Source organism: Eriocheir sinensis, chromosome 10, assembly GCF_024679095.1.
Source record: "Eriocheir sinensis breed Jianghai 21 chromosome 10, ASM2467909v1, whole genome shotgun sequence".
NCBI classification, from domain to species: Eukaryota; Metazoa; Arthropoda; class Malacostraca; order Decapoda; family Varunidae; genus Eriocheir; species Eriocheir sinensis.
In genome coordinates this window covers 21,596,802-21,616,917 of record NC_066518.1, presented here as the reverse complement: position 1 = coordinate 21,616,917, position 20,116 = coordinate 21,596,802, and the positions used below count along the sequence as shown (strand labels likewise).

At 46.1% G+C, this 20,116-nt stretch overlaps 1 protein-coding gene across 4 annotated transcripts in view; it reads right to left on the bottom strand.

Moving 5' to 3' along the window:
- Positions 1-20,116, bottom strand: part of LOC126996680 (fat-like cadherin-related tumor suppressor homolog) — a 57,923-nt gene that overhangs the window by 7,242 nt on the left and 30,565 nt on the right. For all 4 annotated transcript variants that reach the window (XM_050857421.1, XM_050857419.1, XM_050857418.1 and 1 more), the window contains 3 exons: positions 17,592-19,967; positions 17,096-17,387; positions 1,363-1,446 (listed from right to left, as the gene is read on the bottom strand). In XM_050857421.1, the coding sequence (XP_050713378.1) occupies positions 1,363-1,446; positions 17,096-17,387; positions 17,592-19,967 (2,752 nt within the window). The remainder of the gene's footprint in view (positions 1-1,362; positions 1,447-17,095; positions 17,388-17,591; positions 19,968-20,116) is intronic.

The window sequence follows — 20,116 nt, the reverse complement described above, 5'->3', positions numbered from 1 at the left end:
CTTGCAGCTCCTTGCAGTCTTCATTGTTTCTTATATGTCTTTGCAGTTTAGCATCATCCGCGAACAGGCTCATGTAGCTGTTTATTCCCTCTGGCATATCATTAATATAGACTAGGAAGAGTACTGGTGCTAAAACCAACCCCTGGGGCACTCCACTTTCCACTGTTCTCCATTCCGATCTAGTGTCCTTAACCACGGTTCTCATCTCTCTTCCTCTTAAGTAGCTTTCCATCCAGCACTTCATTTTTCCTCTCAATCCTCCTTTATTTTCTAGTTTCCACAGCAGTCTTGAATGTGGAAATTTGTCACTTTGTGTGTGTGTGTGTGTGTGTGTGTGTGTGTGTGTGCAAAAGATGTAAGGTACCAATTTCTTTTTCTCCTTTCTCATGTTGAAGATTGGCTTTCTTTATGTCTTGAATAAAATAAATCCATTAATCTGCACAAGTTATCAATGCTGAGTTAATATTTTTCTTTACTTATTATCTAATTCTCAGAAATCAATGGCAAGTCAATTTTTAAAATGGCAAATGACGACTGAAACACGGCAGATATACTTTTTGAGGAGTAGCTAAGTTAGGGAAGGGGGAGGAAGGAGGGGAGTGAGAGGGAGGAGTGGAGGAAGGGTGGGAAAGGAAGGAGATAATGGAGAGGAGGGAAAGGAAGGTGATGAAGGAGGAGCAGGAAAGGGAGGAGGAGGGAGAGGAGAGAAAAGGTGGAGGGGAGGGAAAGGGGAAAGGAAGGGAGATGAGGATAAAGATAGGGATTAGGATGAAATAGGAGAGGAGCACAGATGGGAAAATGGCAATAATGATAATGGTAATGATGATAATGGTAAGGAAAGTAATGATGAAAGAAAAGCCTATTGAGAAGAAAGCTAAAAAAATAAAGAAATAAAATACAGGGGTCTGGAAGGGCTACATTAACCCGGTAGCAGCAATGGGCCAAATTTGTGGCTTTACAGTGTAGCAGCAACGGGCCAAATTTGTGGCTTTACAGTGTAGCAGCAACGGGCCAAATTTGTGGCTTTACAGTGTAGCAGCAACGGGCCAAATTTGTGGCTTTACAGTGTAGCAGCAACGGGCCAAATTTGTGGCTTTACAGTGTAGCAGCAATGGGCCAAATTTGTGGCTTTACAGTGTAGCAGCAACGGGCCAAATTTGTGGCTTTACAGTGTAGCAGCAACGGGCCAAATTTGTGCCATAATATAAACCCCCAAAATAGATGCTACATAATCTGATCACAAATACTTTGATATATATTATGAAATGGTTTGTGTGAGGGGTGATTTTTTCTCATTTTTCTCGCTTGGTGGGACCATTAAGAAACCTGATTCCCGCTGCTACCGGGTTAAGAATGTCATACCTGAAGAATCGTCTGAAAATGGAGACTGCCGGGCCGTGGAGGTGTGGGTCTCGCCGAGGTTGGTCACCAGGTCACAGCCCACATCTGAAAAACAACGAGGACACATGAAGTTCTGGTCCTCACAATCTGACGCACTCCCAACGCCTCAGATACAAATAAACATAGTGCAGTAAGGAGAGGAGACACTCAACAGGGAAAAGGGGATCAAGTTGCAAGTTATAATATAGTTCTGGTCCTCATGGTTTGGTGCACACCCAACGCCTCAAGTACAAATAAACACAGGCCAGTAATGAGAGGAGACACGAAAAAAAGGAAAAGGCCCCAATTCTCCCCAAGCCTTTGAATAAATTACTCTTAAATTGGTGGCCTGGCCATCTCATTCTTAAGGCAGTGAGGTTCCCCAACATCACACTTGACATTTAATTTCTTAGGTGATTCATCAAAAGTTGTGTAGAAATCTCTGGAGACAAACACTGACGATCTCAGGGCAAGAATCACAGCTGCCATTGAAAGCATGGAAGTGTTGCAGTGTACATGGCAGAACATAGAAAATACAAATTAGTATGATGATATTTCCATATATGTTTTGGCAGCTCCTGCTCAGCATTCCCTTAGAAGGGCTGCCACAGCAGATGTGTATACACATGCAGTGAAGAAGGGAAAATACTTAAAGCATCAAGCTGCCTGTGCTCCTTGTACTGCTCTAGGGCTGTGAGGTAACAGTGAACGGTGAGCTGATGCCTTCTGTAACGCACACCTTGGCAGGACTGCTGGGCATCACTAAAGTGGCTGTGTGTCAAACTACTAGCTATCACTTTAGTAAACAGGAAAATTAATCAAGGCCTTTTTTTACCTTCATTCCCTGTGCATGCAAACTTTTGCTCTATGGGCCTATGACTCACTCCCCACAAGTCACCCCTGCTCGCTGGGATGTATCTGTAAGAGACAACTCTTGGTGAGGCAGAGCACAGGGAGGCCAACAAGTCTTGTGCCCTGAGGGAAATGACTGACCCTGCCAAGACTTATTTCCAATGGTAAGGGAGCTGCTGTGGAGGCCTGGACATTTCCAAACCACTGGCCACTATGGTTATGAAGTCGTCCATCACTGGGGTAGTACTGGCACTAGGGAAAAGGCCAATGTTGTACCAATATTTACAAAGGGGGATAAATAAGCTGTGTCTAATTACCACCAACTGGTTTAAAGTCAGTTGTAGGGAAATCATTTGTGTCTTACAGCTAGAAATATTCATGGCCACCCAGACAAATACAATCAGATTACTGACTTCCAGCATGGGTTCACGAAGGGTAAATCTCATCTCACTAACCTTATGTCACTTCTCAAAAAGGTGCATGAAGGGGCAGGAAAGGATGAAAATTATGATGTTGTTTATGTATCTCACTTTAAGTTGAGCATTCAAGACTTAAATAAAGTCAAAGCACATGGGACAGAGGGCTAAAGTTTGGGGTGGATCAGGAGGTGACTAAGAGACAAGACGCAGAGAGTTCAAGTAAACACAGATAAATCAGACTGGGTGTGTGTTACTGATGGCAGCCCACAAGGTTTAGCTTTAGATCCATTGCTATTTACTATTTACATCAATGATCTTGATTGCAGTGCAACCAGTGACATCAGGAAGTTTGTGGATGACACATAAATAGGACGACTAATCAGTGACACTGGCATTGCAGGGCGACCTAAATGCACTGTACGAGTGTTCCCATGAATGGATGATGCAGTTCAACATGGAGATGCTGATACTTTTAAGTGTAGGAAAAAATGATCTTCCAAGTAGTTAAAACAAATAATGAAAACAAATAAATAAAACAAGTCTTGGTCACTCTAGGCATGTGTGAGCCCTGACATTCAACCCCCAAATCAATGTATTACTGCCCTGAACCACACAATTTTTTATTTTTTATTTTTACAGCAAGGGAGGCAGCTCAAGGTCAAAAAACAAAAACAGCAACAAAAAGGCCTGCTATATGTACACTGTTCTGACAAAAGAAAAAAAGAACGAGAGGCCAGAAGCGAGGTCAATTTTGGGTGGATAGGGGTCTTGATACTCTCCACTTGAAAGAGCTCAATGCAAAATAGTCTTGGGCTGTATTTCTATGGGCATCAGCAACTGGCAGTGCAGAAGTAATCCTAGTTGTATATTTGCCACTGGTTAGACCCTTCCTGGATAAGACTGCTCAATTTTTGTGCCCCTATTACAGAGAGGATACAGTTCCTTTAAATTAGTACAGAGGAGAGACTAAAGTGATCCAAGGACATAGAAACGAGCTGTATGGGGTGACTGAAAAACTTAACCTGGTAGCAGCGACGGGCCAAATTTGTGGCTTTACTGTGTAGCAGCGACAGGCCAAATTTGTGGCTTTACTGTGTAGCAGCGACAGGCCAAATTTGTGGCTTTACTGTGTAGCAGCGACAGGCCAAATTTGTGGCTTTACTGTGTAGCAGCGACAGGCCAAATTTGTGGCTTTACTGTGTAGCAGCGACAGGCCAAATTTGTGGCTTTACTGTGTAGCAGCGACAGGCCAAATTTGTGGCTTTACTGTGTAGCAGCGACAGGCCAAATTTGTGGCTTTACTGTGTAGCAGCGACAGGCCAAATTTGTGGCTTTACTGTGTAGCAGCGACAGGCCAAATTTGTGGCTTTACTGTGTAGCAGCGACAGGCCAAATTTGTGGCTTTACTGTGTAGCAGCGACAGGCCAAATTTGTGGCTTTACTGTGTAGCAGCGACAGGCCAAATTTGTGGCTCTACTGTGTAGCAGCGACAGGCCAAATTTGTGGCTTTACTGTGTAGCAGCGACAGGCCAAATTTGTGGCTTTACCGTGTAGCAGCGACAGGCCAAATTTGTGGCTTTACCGTGTAGCAGCGACGGGCCAAATTTGTGGCTTTACCGTGTAGCAGCGACGGGCCAAATTTGTGGCTTTACTGTGTAGCAGCGACGGGCCAAATTTGTGGCTTTACCGTGTAGCAGCGACGGGCCAAATTTGTGGCTTTACCGTGTAGCAGCGACGGGCCAAATTTGTGGCTTTACCGTGTAGCAGCGACAGGCCAAATTTGTGGCTTTACTGTGTAGCAGCGACAGGCCAAATTTGTGGCTTTACCGTGTAGCAGTGATGGGCCAAATTTGTACCATGATTTAAACCCCCCAAAATAGATGATCCACACACTGATCACAAATGCTTTGATATATTTTATGAAATGGTTTGTGTGAATGATGATTTTTTCTCATTTTTCTTGCTTAGAGGGACCATTAAGAAACATGATCCCTGCTGCTACTGGGTTAACATATTCTCCGGAAAGCCCTACACTGTGAGGTGATTTATTATAAGTTTTCAGACGGGTTACAGGTGTAGCGTGGAAAATCGAGAAAAAATAATATAATAAATTAAATAAATAAATGAATAATTAAAAGCTACATCCCTTGATTATGACAACCACTAGGGTAGTGAATGGTATGTGGTAGCGTGGTAGTTGTCGAGCGCTGGTCCCGGATGTTAAGGCCTCAGGACAAGTGAACACTCGTTCCGAAGTTTGTGACCAGAAGGGCGTTACTTATGGAAGGTGGGAGGATTTCCGTGGGAACCACTTTTTGAGACAGCATTAAGAAATTGGATGGTGATTATGTACTATGGAGGGGATGTGTGTATGGTTCGGTAATTTCCAATGAGCAGCAAAACAGGCTCCAAATGATAACACTCAGTAAGGTTAGATATAAATATGTATTTGGTTTACTTTAAAGGTTAGCGGAGTGCTAATAAAAAATATGAACAAAAATGAATGACCGACAGGCCGTAGGCCTCTAAACTAGCTAACTACCGGCACAAGGGGAGATTTGGGGAATACACAGAATGCTTAGCTCTGTAGTTGATGGATGCGGAGGAGGAGGAGCTGGCGTGAGTGTCGGGCTCGGCAGAGGACGTCCACGATGGGAATGGGCGGTCCTGGTGCTGGACAGACGGGCGCCGCTTGGCGTGGAGATGGAGCGGCTCGGGTGGTATGAAGAGGCGGGCGCCCTTTGATGTAGGGAGCAGCTTGGGGGCAGTGGTATTGGAGCCCCCAGGACAGTCGAGGGGCAGGTTACCCCGCCATACAAGTTCCCATCCTGTAGTCCGTCTCACCCCGCAGGCCGTGGGTGGTCTTTCGGGGGGGGGGGGCTGAGTGGAGAGGTGGACACCGCTCTTACTCAACTCGCTGCCTTTCCTTGCTAGGGCTGCTGCTCGTCTCCTGCTAGCCCGCCTCACACAGTAGGCCGTGGGTGGTGTGTACGTTCTCCAAGCTTCTGGCTTGCTGCCGTGGTGCTCGTCTCCGGTCTACCCAGCTTCTGCCTTGCTGCCGTGGTGCTCGCCTCAAGTCTACCCCGCTTCTCGTTGCTTCCTCCTCCTCCTCGCTTACTCATCAGCTTCTCTCCTCCATCACGTGATCTTTTAACCCCGCATTACTGACTCTCTCCCTTCCGGAACATTCTTTTACAATCACTCCTACCTATCTAACTAACTAGTTATTGGTTTCTTGGAGGGGTTCGAGGCATTTCAGTAACTCGTTCATATATTCGCTCATTCGCTCGCCGTTTTATCTTCTCATAACCTTTTACGCACTTACATTCCTCAGCTACCCATTCACTCTTTCACTCATTCACTCATTCACGCTCCCACTCGCTCATACTTACTCACTCTGTCACCGACTTACTCACATTCTCTCATTCATTCACATTCGGACCGTTACACGGCTCCCTCCTTCCTGAGACTGAAATCCCTTTCTCAAAGTCTCTAACCCATGGGTAACATGTCTAAAAAACAATCACATTTCTACTCACTCCAAATAAAACATAGTTACATCTTATATAAAACATCCTACTAAACAAACAAAAAATACATTACTAGATTATTTAAGGGTCACAAAAAAATTGGTTTTCAATCGCGGCCAACCATATGTACTACATTATTCCATAATATAGGCACGAGTGCCTTGGGGTCTCATCAGGACCCGGCATCCTGGTAGGGTGTCAGGTGTGTACCTCCCACCTCCTCCTGGCATCCGGGGTTGCGTGGTAGGGCCTTTCCAGCCCCTTTTCCACACCTTCTGCAGGGAGCCCAGGTCGTCCCAGATATTCCTGGTGGGGTTGACGAGGTTCTTCTGGGTCCCCATGCTTCCTCGGGTTTCGCTGACCCTGGATGCGGGAGAGATTTCCCAGTGCCACTCTGCACTGCAACAAAGAGGGTTCATTACTGTCCTGCACCGCACAACTCTGTTCCAGGAGCCTACCTAAACTTCCTCTATTAGCCTTCGGGGCGGCCTTCTTTCCCTCGTGGGACGTTGTTCAACTTCGTCCTCATCACTATCGTCCACCGGTGGTACGAGTACTTCCTCCTGTTCGATGAGGATTTGTTCTTTTCCTACATATGGTTTTATTTTTTCGGCCGCACGTTGTATTTGTGTTCCATTGAAAACATTCTCTAGCACATATGCACTTCCATCCCTAAGTATTTCTTTAACTTTGTACGGACCTAACCACTTCACTCCCAACTTCCGCTGTACCGAGGACTCACCTTGTTCCTTTTTCACCCAGACCAAACTGTTAAGTTCTACCCTCTGATTAGTTCTCCCTCGATTAGCCTTGTCTCGCCACTTTTGTGCTCTCTCCCTATTAGTTTCTTTAACCACCTCATGCGCGATTTTTATGTCCGCGTCATCATCGTCTTGTGGCAAGGGCGCACTTACACTTCGTGGCGCGTAACGAGAGAACATTAGGTAGAACGGTTGCTCCCCGGTGGTTTCGTGCACTGCCGCGTTTAAGACTGTCTGGCACTGCCCGAGATAGTTTGGCCACCGGTGGGGGTGTCCTCGGCACAACGTAGCTAGGACTGATTTCATTGTTCTGTGCATCCGTTCTGAGATGGAGTTGCCTTGGGGATGGTAAGGAGTGCTGAACACCAACTGGGTGCCCATTCTGGTACATAGGTCTTTGACAATGGTTGCGTGGAACTCGCGCGCATTGTCCGTTAAGAGCACTTTCGGTGCCCCAAAATCTCCCATGTACGTTTGCAAACCCTTCACTACCTCCTCCGCTAACCTTGATCTCATCTTTATAAATTTTACATACCTAGAGTAGTGACCTATAAGCGTCAGGACATATCGATGTCCGCTGTTGCTCGTGTGCATATCTGTGATGTCCATACTAATTCTCTCAAGGGGTTTATTACATGGTGGAAGCTCTTGCCATTGCATTTGAAGGCCCCTAGCAGTTTTGAGTTGCTGACAAGTTATGCATTCTTTAATATGTTTTCTCATATCTGCTCTCAAGTTGGGCCAGTAAAAATAGTCTTCTGCCTTGAGGGCAGATTTGAGAAAACCTAAATGACCCGACTCTCTCTCATGTGCAAAACTTAGAGCCTGCCGCCTTAATTCATTTGGTATTACCAGGGTGTACAATATGGTGTTGTCTTTCTTCCTGCGGGTGGAGTATAATATTTCATCCTCGATGTTAAATTGTGCGAGGGTTGCTCTAGGGTATTTTGAGCGTGGGATACATCCTCCCTCTAAATACTGTCTCATCTCCCTCCACCTTGGTTCCTGCATTTGCAGCTGGCTAAACTCTTCCCTTGTTCTTCCCAGAAATAACTCACTTTGGCCGCCCCAGGGTCTTATAGGTCTTACTGGGCGACTTAATTGGTCAGCCACTACGTTCTTTTTCCCTGATTTGTAATCAATTGAAAAATGGTAATCCCTCATTTCTAAAATCCACCGATTCATGCGGGGTGATTTAGTTTTTTGCCTAAAGATGGAGACTAGCGGTTGGTGGTCTGTCCGCACAAATACTTTCGTGCCCCACAGGAAATGGTGGAACTGGCGACATGCCAATACTATAGCTAAAGCTTCCCTGTCGGTGGTTGAATACCTCATTTCTGCCGGACGAAGTTTTTTGGAAAAATAACCGATGACCCTGGGTAAATTATTATCATCGATTTGCATTAGCACAGCACCCACATGGGTGAGGCTGGCATCTGTTTCTAGGATGAAGCTTCTTGACATATCTGCCCGTCCTAGGATGGGGGCTGCTATTAATTTCCCTTTCAGAGTCTCGAAAGCCTGCTGACACTCTGTTGACCATTCGAATTGTAATCCCTTTTGGGTTAAGTTAGTTAAGGGGGCGGCTAGTTTCGAGAATTGCCCAATGTGTCGTCTGTAAAATGAACACATTCCCAGGAATCTGCGGGTTTCTTTAACGGTTGTTGGGGCTTTCATTTTCTCAATTGCTTCGATGTTTTTAGGGTCCGGTCGATATCCTTCCCGAGAGACTACATGCCCTAAGAATTTGACTTCCTTTTGCCCAATGTTACATTTTGATAGGTTCCTTTTGCCCAATGTTACATTTTGATAGGTTCAACTTGATTCCTACCCCTCCCATGTGCTCGAAGGTCTCATGGAGTCTACTGAGAAGGGTATTAAAGTCAGGTGCACTTATGATCACGTCGTCTAAGCAAGTCTTTATCCATTCCGCCTTTAAGAGGGGTGCAAGGGCGGTTTGTAACTGTCTACTAAAAATAGCTGGGGAACAAGACAAGCCAAAGGGTAACCTTTTAAATCGGTATAGATTAATCCCCTCAGTAAATGTGGTTAAATCCCGGCTTGGTTCGTCTAAAAGCACTTGATAGTATGCATCTTTCATATCTAAGGTGGCATAGTATTGCTGTCCCGACACTCTCTCTACCAGTTCCTCAAGTTTTGGTAGAGGGTGTATGTCTACTGCTAAATGGGTGTTAACCTTGCGGTAATCCAGGCACATTCTTTTCTCGCCGGACGGTTTACTGACCAGAACTATTGGTGACAACCAGGCGGCGGTAGATGGCTCTATTATGTCTCTCTGCGCTAGGTCCTCTATAATATCTGCTATTAGCTCCTTTGCTTTTTCTGGGTATCTATAAATGGGTGCCCTGCATGGTACGGGATTCTCGACATTAATGTGGGCTGGGGGCGCTGTTATCAAGCCTAACTCATTTTTGTCTACCATAAACAACAACTCGTGGCGCCGTATTACTTGGAATAATTTCTGTTTCTGCTCTTCATCTAAGTGAGTCCAATCTCTTTCGCTTAATATGGTGTTTAATTTGTCTCCTCTGGACATTTTCCCTGGGACCGCGTCATTTTCGGGCCCCATCGACTCACTGATCGTGGTTTTTAAGCATTTTGCCTCCGGAAACTCTTCAAGGTTACTGTTGATTATTTCATAACGTGCCAGAAATACCCCTTGATGTAGTGTTAGGTCTAATTTACTATTATTGATCATTGGGAGGAAGATGGTTTTTTCCTCGGTTACCTCCGTAATGAGAGGCAACCCTCCTTGCACGTTCTTATGTTCCGGGTCAACCACCAGGGTAGTACCAGGTGCTTCATCCACTTTGATTTCCCTCATAGCAGCACTGAAAGGTGGTAATTTTAATTTTGCTCTTAGTCTCACGAAAGCTTTGGCCGGGGAAGATTTGTGGGTGGCAATGGATTGAATCTTTATGTGCGTCACCTTCCCGTAGCGATGTTCATGATATTTAAGTGGGTAGGTGACATTATTCCAGGTAATTCTCTTGTTTCGGTGGTCAAGGGCTAGGGTTACTCTTCCCAGGGCATTCATGCCCAACAACAAGACTGGTTCTAAGTAATTATCGGGTACGATGGCTAGGGGTACCTCTAAAGGTTGATTGTCACCAACTATGATGGAGGTAGTGGTTTGCCCTAGGATTCTGAGTTTCTTCCCTGTAATACCCTGTAATTGCGGGATGGTTTTTCCTGTAACTACCTTGAGATTGAGTTGTTGCACCACACTTTCTTTGATTAGTGACATTTCGCTACCAGTGTCGAGCAGGGCCTCTAGCATATGGCTTTTGATGTTGACTGTGATTATTGGGGACCTAGCTTGCGCCAGTCACCGTGTCTGAAAGGTCTTCCTCCCTGGACAACCAGGGTACCCTCTTCGGCAGTTCATCCTCAAACAATCAAAACACGAACCGGGAAGCGGATTCTTAAAGCATGACTGCACGTCGTGTGTTGTGGACCTACAATACGGGCAGTACACGGATGTCCTTCTCTCTCGAGGTTGTTTCTTTTGCTCTTCCCACCGCTCTAGTCTGCGCTCGATTCGATCGAGATAGGAGGCTAAGGCGGTAGGTTCGGCCAAGGATTCAGCCTTCGGGGATGTTAATGGTGGTGCTCCAGTGCCTGATGCACCAGCTGGAGGAGCCTCATCCGTCACCATAAAGACACAGTCTTTTTTCCTTGCTTGGGCTACTAGTCGTTCCACCTCTAGTTTTTCCATAAAGGTGTCGAGTGGCACGTGATTATCCATATATATTTCTAGCCTCTCTCTACTATCTCGAGGCATTCCCTTTAGCAACTTTGTTTTTATCAACTTTTCCCTCTTTGGCACTTCTCCTGGATTTGATTTTACCTCCAGGAGTGCGAATTTACATTTAAGTTGGGTGACAAATTCGGTCGCGTCTTCCTCATATGAGTATTTGAGGTCATTTAAGGCGTCGAATACCTTTCCTTTACTCTGATCCGTTAGTTCTTTGATCAGTGATGTCTTGAATTCTTCCCAGTCCACCACGGGGCCATGCTTCAGAGTGCTTTGGATATAAACTGCTAATTCGGCGTCTACTCGACTCAAAGCTATTCTTTTTCGATCTTCCCCCCGTGGGGTGCATTGTTCAATCTGGGAAAGGAATACCTCTAATCTGCCTCCTCCTTCTACTCCCTTCAAGTGTCTTCTCTCGAGGATGGGTATGTCCCTTGGTTTAAGTAGTGGTTTGGTAGGCGAGTCTTCTTGGCTTCTACGTAATCGGTCCACTAATTCTAACATTGATGTTTTTAGAAAATCTACTTCTTCCTCGAGTTCCTCCATTTTCACGGTGTCACCCGCTTGTGGCTCTTTCTTTGACTGTGTTTGTGCCCTAGGGTCTGCCTGGTCAGTGTCAGTACGCTGTTGGCCTGGGCAGTGTTCACTTTCCCATGGACCCAGCAAGTCAGCTATCTCTTCTTTTACAGTTTTCTCCATTGTGTCAAAATTTCCTATGTTCCCTCAGTATCAATATTTACAGTTTACTCTACTAAAGATAAGAGAACAACCAAAGCAAACTAATAAAACAAATATATAAAACCCATAAACTCAAACGAAACTACCTTCGAACACATGAGCAAGGGAGGTTAAGCACTTGTCTGATCGTGATAATTACCGCGCCATTGCAGACTACCACTTTCCATTATTCTGCGCGAGACTCTTACCACGCGCTCGCTCCTTCCACCTCTTCCCTTTCCTCCTCATATACTGCCTGAATGCAGTCATCCTCAAAGAAATTCCCGGCTTTTCCTCCCGGGGCACGAAAATTATCTACCTGAATTTCCTGCTCCTCTACCTCCAATTCCCTTTGAATATGACTATGCCCTACAAGTGCTACTCTAAACATGTTCTCTGGTGTTATGAGCACCGAGAGAAAAAAACGTTAATGCAAAGACACCAAAAACAAAATGTTAAGACTGCAAAGCAATAGGGCGACCAACAATCAGTCAACAGAAAAAAAAAAACAAAAAAAAATATTAATTATACTGTCTAGTTAACTCTGCTTCAACAACGGGGGGGGAATGGTTCACAGGGAAATCCCACCGCAAAAGCCACCATATGTAGCGTGGAAAATCGAGAAAAAATAATATAATAAATTAAATAAATAAAAAATTAAAAGCTACATCCCTTGATTATGACAACCACTAGGGTAGTGAATGGTATGTGGTAGCGTGGTAGTTGTCGAGCGCTGGTCCCGGATGTTAAGGCCTCAGGACAAGTGAACACTCGTTCCGAAGTTTGTGACCAGAAGGGCGTTACTTATGGAAGGTGGGAGGATTTCCGTGGGAACCACTTTTTGAGACAGCATTAAGAAATTGGATGGTGATTATGTACTATGGAGGGGATGTGTGTATGGTTCGGTAATTTCCAATGAGCAGCAAAACAGGCTCCAAATGATAACACTCAGTAAGGTTAGATATAAATATGTATTTGGTTTACTTTAAAGGTTAGCGGAGTGCTAATAAAAAATATGAACTAAAATGTTTGACCGACAGGCCGTAGGCCTCTAAACTAACTACCGTCACAAGGGGAGATTTGGGGAATACACAGAATGCTTAGCTCTGTAGTTGATGGATGCGGAGGAGGAGGAGCTGGCGTGAGTGTCGGGCTCGGCAGAGGACGTCCACGATGGGAATCGGCGGTCCTGGTGCTGGACAGACGGGCGCCGCTTGGCGTGGAGATGGAGCGGCTCGGGTGGTATGAAGAGGCGGGCGCCCTTTGATGTAGGGAGCAGCTTGGGGGCAGTGGTATTGGAGCCCCCCAGGACAGTCGAGGGGCAGGTTACCCCGCCATACAAGTTCCCATCCTGTAGTCCGTCTCACCCCGCAGGCCGTGGGTGGTCTTTCGGGGGGGGGGGGGGGGCTGAGTGGAGAGGTGGACACCGCTCTTACTCAACTCGCTGCCTTTCCTTGCTAGGGCTGCTGCTCGTCTCCTGCTAGCCCGCCTCACCCAGTAGGCCGTGGGTGGTGTGTACGTTCTCCAAGCTTCTGGCTTGCTGCCGTGGTGCTCGTCTCCGGTCTACCCAGCTTCTGCCTTGCTGCCGTGGTGCTCGCCTCAAGTCTACCCAGCTTCTGCTTTCTTCCTCCTCCTCCTCGCTTACTCATCAGCTTCTCTCCTCCATCACGTGATCTTTTAACCCCGCATTACTGACTCTCTCCCTTCCGGAACATTCTTTTACAATCACTCCTACCTATCTAACTAACTAGTTATTGGTTTCTTGGAGGGGTTCGAGGCTTTGGGATGAGGGATTTCAGTAACTCGTTCATATATTCGCTCATTCGCTCGCCGTTTTATCTTCTCATAACCTTTTACGCACTTACATTCCTCAGCTACCCATTCACTCTTTCACTCATTCACTCATTCACTCATTCACTCATTCACGCTCCCACTCGCTCATACTTACTCACTCTGTCACCGACTTACTCACATTCTCTCATTCATTCACATTCGGACCGTTACACAGGGATGAATATTGGCAATTTAGTAACCTTCTCTGACTTAATGAAAGCCTAAAATCACTTAACTCGTATGGGGTGAGATTAAAAAGCTTATATTCTCTGGAAAGCCCTAGACTGTGAGGTGATTGATTAGAAGTTCTCAGATGGGTTACAGGGATTAATAAGGGACTTAATGAAAGCCTAAAATCACTTAACTTGTACAGGATGACTAAAAAAAAAAATTAACTTACATATTATGGAAAGCCATAGACTGTGACGTGCTTTATTAGAAGTTTTCAGATGGGTTGTAGGGATTAATAAGGGCAATTTAGTAACCTTGCCTGACTTAACAAAAGCCTAATTCACTTCACTTGTACGGGGAGGACTAAAAAAAAAAAAACATATTCTCCGGAATACTGTAGACGGTGAGGTGCTTTATTATAAGTTTTCAGGTGGGTTACAGGGATTATCCTGGTAGCAGCGACGGGCCAAATTTGTGCCATGATATAAACCCCCCAAAATAGATGATACATAAACTGATCACAAATGCATTGATATATATTATGAAATGGTTTGTGTGAGTGATGATTTTTTCTCATTTTTCTCGCTTTGAGGGACCATTAAGAAACATGATCCCCGCTGCTACTGAGTTAATAATTACTGAAAGCCAAATTTACTTCACTCATATGAGGTGACTGAAAACCCTCAAATTATATTCTCCAGAGAGCTGTATAGACTGTGAGGTGATTTATTATAAATTCTCAGATAGGTTATAGGGATGAATAAAGGCAATTTAGTAACCTTGCCTGATTTAACGAAAGCCAAATTCACTTCACTTGTACGGGGTAACAAAAAAAAAAAAAATAAAAAAAAATTAACATATTCTCTGGAAAGCTGTAGACTGTGAGGTGATTTATTAGAAGTTTACAGATGGGTTATAGGGATTGATAAGGGCAATTTAGTAACCTTGCCCGACTTATTGAAAGCCTAAAATCACTTAACTCGTATGGGGTGAGATTAAAAAGCTTATATTCTCTGGAAAGCTGTAGACTGTGAGGTGATTTATGAGAAGTTTCCAAATGGGTTATAGGGATGAATATTGGCAATTTAGTAACCTTCCCTGACTTAACAAAAGCCTAAAATCACTTAACTCGTATGGGGTGAGATTAAAAAGCTTATATTCTCTGGAAAGCTGTAGACTGTGAGGTGATTTATGAGAAGTTTCCAAATGGGTTATAGGGATGAATATTGGCAATTTAGTAACCTTCCCTGACTTAACAAAAGCCTAAAATCACTTAACTCATATGGGGTAAGATAAAAAAGCTTATATTCCCTGGAAAGCCCTAGACTGTGAGGTGCTTTATTAGGAGTTCTCAGATGGGTTACAGGGATGAATAAGGGCAATTTAGTAACCTTGCCTGACTTATTGAAAGCCCAAAATCACTTAACTTGTATGGGGTGAGATTAAAAGACCTATATTCTCTGGAAAGCCGTAGACTGTGAGGTGATTTATTAGAAGTTTCCAAATGGGTTATAGGGATGAATATTGGCAATTTAGTAACCTTGCCTGACTTAATGAAAGCTTAAAATCACTTCACTTGTACAGGGTGACTAAAAACCCCTTAACTTACATATTCCGGAAAGCCGTAGACTGTGAGGTGATTTATTATACGTTCTCAGTTGGGTTATAGGGATTAATAAGGGCAATTTAGTAACCTTGCCTGACTTTCCTAAGGCCAAAAATCACTTCATTCAGGCAGCTGCTTCCCATCAATCATGTACCTCCCTCTCCTGCCACCTCTCTTACACCCTCCTTCCCCTCCTCTTCCATCACAGCACTCATTCATTCCCACCCTGCCATACAAAACCATACAGCACCTCAGAACTCATAGCACGGTACAGCACCTCATCAGAAGAGAGGGAGCAGATAACAAGAGGATTATTTTTTTACAAGGGAGGCAGCTCAAGGGCAAAAAAACAAAAAGAGCAACAAAAAAGCTTGCTATACGCTGCTTCAACAAATGAAAGCAGAACGAGAGGCCAAAGGAGAGGTCAATTTGAAGTGGAGAGGTGTCTTAACCTGTCCGCTGCGATTGGCACAGATTTTGCCCTCACTGGTTGCCTGGTATCATATATATCCCTTCACTGGTAGCCTGGTAACATATGGTCCCAGGTCTTTCTCTGCCTCTGTGGTGGATAGTGGAGTGTTTCCCATGTGGTATTGGTGTGCTGGATATCCCTTCATTGGTAGCCTGGTAACATATAGTCCCAGGTCTTTCTCTGGCTCTATGGTGGATAGTGGAGTGTTTCCCATGTGATATTGGTGTGCTGGATATCCCTTCATTGGTAGCCTGGTAACATATAGTCCCAGGTCTTTCTCTGGCTCTGTGGTGGATAGTGAAGTATTTCCCATATGGTATCGGTGTGCTGGATATCCCTTCATTTGGTAACATATAGTCCCAGGTCTTTCTCTGCCTCTGTGGTGGATAGTGGAGTGTTTCCCATGTGGTGTTGATATGCTTCCCCTCCCAAGGTGCATGACTTTACATTTTTCTTCACTGAATTGTAGCAGCCACTTTTTGTTCCATTCCTGTAGCTTGGTGATGTCTTCTTGTAGGAAATCCGCAGTCAAGCAGTTAATACTCTGTGGCAGCCTTTAACTGCTCATGCATGTAAGTACCACCCAACAGTCTGGCACATCGATCATCCACCACCGGGCTGCTCACCTCCAAACAGGCTGAGCGGACTTTTACTGTACGTCTTAATAACCTCAGTACCAGGGGTGTGGAGTCGGAGTTAAAATTTTCCAACTCCGACTCCGGGAAACTTTAAAGTTGCGACTCCGATTCTGACTCCGGCCCCCATGCCCCTCCCCCTCTATGGCAATTTCTTATTTTTTTTATAGATGTTGCCTGTAGTGCCGGTAGACTCTCTTGAGGTCCTTTCTCTTACATGTATTTACATCAAAATTATATGTACTCTATATAGACAACATCCGGATAATGTATAAGAAAAAAGTTCACAACTACATTACACGATAAAGGATTACGTTAAGGAGTCAGAGTCGGGGGTATTTTTATCGACTCCGACTCCGGCCAAAAGTACCCGACTCCGACTCCACGGCCCTGCTCAGTACTATTAATCCAGTGCTGAAATCTTACCTCATGACTTGACATTAAAGTTTCAGTATTGGATTAATAGTACTGAGGTTATGTTAGGTTATGCATGTTTGTATGTATAAACTCTATATCAGGGGTTCTCAACTTGGTGTAAATCGTCCCAAGTGTGCTAATTTGATCTTTTCTGTTGGGCAATATTTATTTATTTTATATTTTCTTATTTATTTATTTATTCATTTATTGGCAACTGGGAGACAGACGGTAACCAAGAAAAAAGTCTCAGTAAAATCCTATCCATTGTATTAGGCTTCAATTCACTAGAGGCTCCATATGTTCTTCTCTGTCCTTTTTTATTCCTGCTATTTACCTCGGCCTAATATACCACATACAAGTTTATTAACAAGTTTTCAAAGTGTGGACGCTAAAATGTAATTGTGGAAGCCTGAGCAGCGAGGGGAGATGAGTAAAGGGAGGCATGGAAAATGGGGTCATGGGTAAACAATGGTTGGGACCCCCTGCTCCATATATTGCTCTATTTACAGAGCTATTTGACTCACCCTTGATGGGCATGAAGTAGGAGTCGTTGAGGTTGTTGTGGTGGTCCCAGGGCTTGTGGAGAGAGTCTGAGTCACTGTTGGAGGGCGGCGGGGGGGAGAGGTTGGGCGGCATGACCACGGCCTTGTTAAGGCTGTGGAGGAACTCGTGGGAGCATCGTGAAAGTGTCTCCAGCTCAAGACTCTCGTGTCCCGCAGCAGACAGGTCCGCCAGATGCTTAAGGGTGTTGAGAATGGCGGAGTCGTTGCCGCTGGGGGTGTAGGAGGCCGGGTGGGGGGGCAGCGGCGGCCCCTGCTGTGTGGCACCAAGGCAACAAAAAGAAAACAACTCAAAAGTCTGTAAGAAACAAAACATCTATGACGCTGACGCCCTAACACACAGAGGCTCAACAACATCCACAAAATGAAATATGGACAGAAAACATTCAAATTGCAGCCTGTAACTTGATGCCAAGGAAGTGAGTCTGATAAAACTAACATGTACCAGTGTCTGTCTTACCTGGTCTGCCTCCACGTTGCAGATTTTGGAGTTTCTTTTGGGTGCGTCATTCGCCTTGAGGTCGTTCTTCACGTGGTGGTCCGTGAGCTTGACGCGGTTGTTCTGCTGGTGACGCTTGTGCCTCCACCGCCACCACTGCCAGGCCCCCAGCAGCAGCACGGCCATCACGCACCCCAGGAACACGGCCAGGATGCACAGCAGCTCCTCCAGGGTGATGTTCAGGGAGGAGGACGGCTCTTCAGGCTTCCTAACGGCCTCTGTGCAGTTATTCACCGCACCGGTAACATTGGAGGAACATATGCACTTGAACCCACCAAAGAAGTTGAGGCAGGTTCCCCCGCTCTGGCAAGGGTTGCGGGTACACTCATCAATGTCCAGCTGGCACATTGCACCGGTAAAGTGTTGGCACTTGCATATAGGCCCATCGGTACCCTCCTCACAGCGACCGCCATTCTGACAAGGGTTTGGGTTGCAGAAAATGCCATATTCACAACGTTTTCCACTCAGTTTTGAAGGACACTGACACTTATAGGTGTGGCCAACAACGATACATTTGCCTCCATTAAGACAGGTTGAGGAGGAGCAGGGAGCCGTGTCCACCTGGCACTGTCCTCCGGTAAAGCGTGGAGGGCAATTGCACTTATAAGAACCTTCATTTTCTATGCATGTCCCAGCGTTCTGGCAAGGGTAGGAGCCACACGCGCCGGCCAACGGCAGCACGCCTGGACACTGGAGCTCCACGTTGGCCAGGCGCGTGAGCACCGTGCCCCTGGAGGCCGTCCCTGTTATTGACACGGGAAGCTCGGTGCCGTCAATAATGATCTGATCGAGGCAACCCACAAATCCCAGGCTGCTTTGGGAATAGGAAGACATGCCTGACTCTGGTTCACTGCTGAGGGTAGCACCGAGATACATGAAGTTTGAATCCATGTTCAGAATGTCATTAGCACCCGGCGCCGCTCCTGAACTCACCTCGCTGTCCACACTCAGTGTTGATATGGTGCCGTCTCTGGTCAGGTTGATGAAGTGCCACGCATCATTGTCGACCCTCACCGTGGACACCCTGACCAGCCCTTCCCCGCTGCCACAGTCCCGGCGGTACTGCAAGTGTCCGCCGGCCACCTCCAGCACGCTGTAGTCCACATCCCCGGCAGTAAAAACCAGCGTTCCCACCGGGTGTCTGGTGCGCATGAAGGCACTCAGCATCAGTGAGCTGTTCTCACTTTGCTGAGCTATGCTGTACTGGGCATAGCTCTTTCCCCTGAAGGAGAGAGGCCTCAGTGGGTAGTGGCACGCAGGGCTGCGGCACTTTGTCAGGTCCACTCGGCACGAAGGTCCTGCTCTGCCGGCAGGGCACTGGCACGTGTAGCCTCGGCTGCTGGTGTTGGTGGGCGCACACTCCTCATACTCAGCACAGGGTCGGTGCCCACAGGCATTGACTAAAGTAGTGCAGTTCTGGCCTCCATACCCTTGGTCACACACACAGCCAACTTTCTGGGTAAATCTTGGAGCAACCAGACTAGACAGCTGTGTGTTGAAGGGCATGGCCACATCATCGTTGATTTCCACCACGTCCACACAGTCCCCGTGGCCGCCGCACTCTGAGCCAGACACACACAGGGACTCCATGATGTCCACGAAGGGCAAGCCAAGCTTCTCTTTTATGTCAACTTGTTTTTCTTTTAGCTTCAGCAGCAAATGTTCTCTTGTCATATATATTTCAAATAACCTCACAACTATCAGAACGTCAAGACTCCTCTGTATGTCTCTCTTGGAACGTTGTGGAATGTAATCTATTTTATCTAAAGAGTGTGAGTGTACGAGGGCTGGCTGCAGGCTGACCAGGACCACAGAATGCTCCTGAACTGACAGCTCTATGGCAATAGCTTTGAGGAAATATTTCTGATACCTGGAGAGAAATTCATCGGAGGACAGAGGACCCAGGTGAATGATGACGGCATTTTCAACCATTTCCTCAGTGACCACGGAGACCTCGATGGAAGCCTGCACGGTGCGGTGATACCTGCCGTCTGACACACTGACGTTGACGCTGTAGTTGCCAGCATCAAGAGGCGTCAGTGCCACCAGAGTGCCGTCCTCACTATCAATGTCAAAGTACTTGATGGAGCTGACTTCCTCTGGGTAGGGCACAGAGTACTGCAGGGTGTCGTAGGGGTCCTGGTCCAGTGCAGTGACCCGCCCAATGATGCCTCCGGGAGAGGCACTCCGGAAGCTGATGACCACGGTTTTAAGCGGGAAGAGTGTTGGCGGGAAGCGGGACTCCTCCACCACGCTGACGGTAACTTGGGTGTTAGCGTGGAGTGGTGGCGAGCCGCTGTCCCACACTCGCACCTGCACCACGTACCGATCCTGGACCTGGTGAAGAAGAGGAAACAGGGACTGAAGAATGGCACTCATGTATTACTCTCACTATCTGTGGAGCTTAATTAAAAATGCATACTTCCTTGAGCACTCAGACCACCTGATGGTTTTACTGGATTAAATGCGTTACAAAATATTGAGCG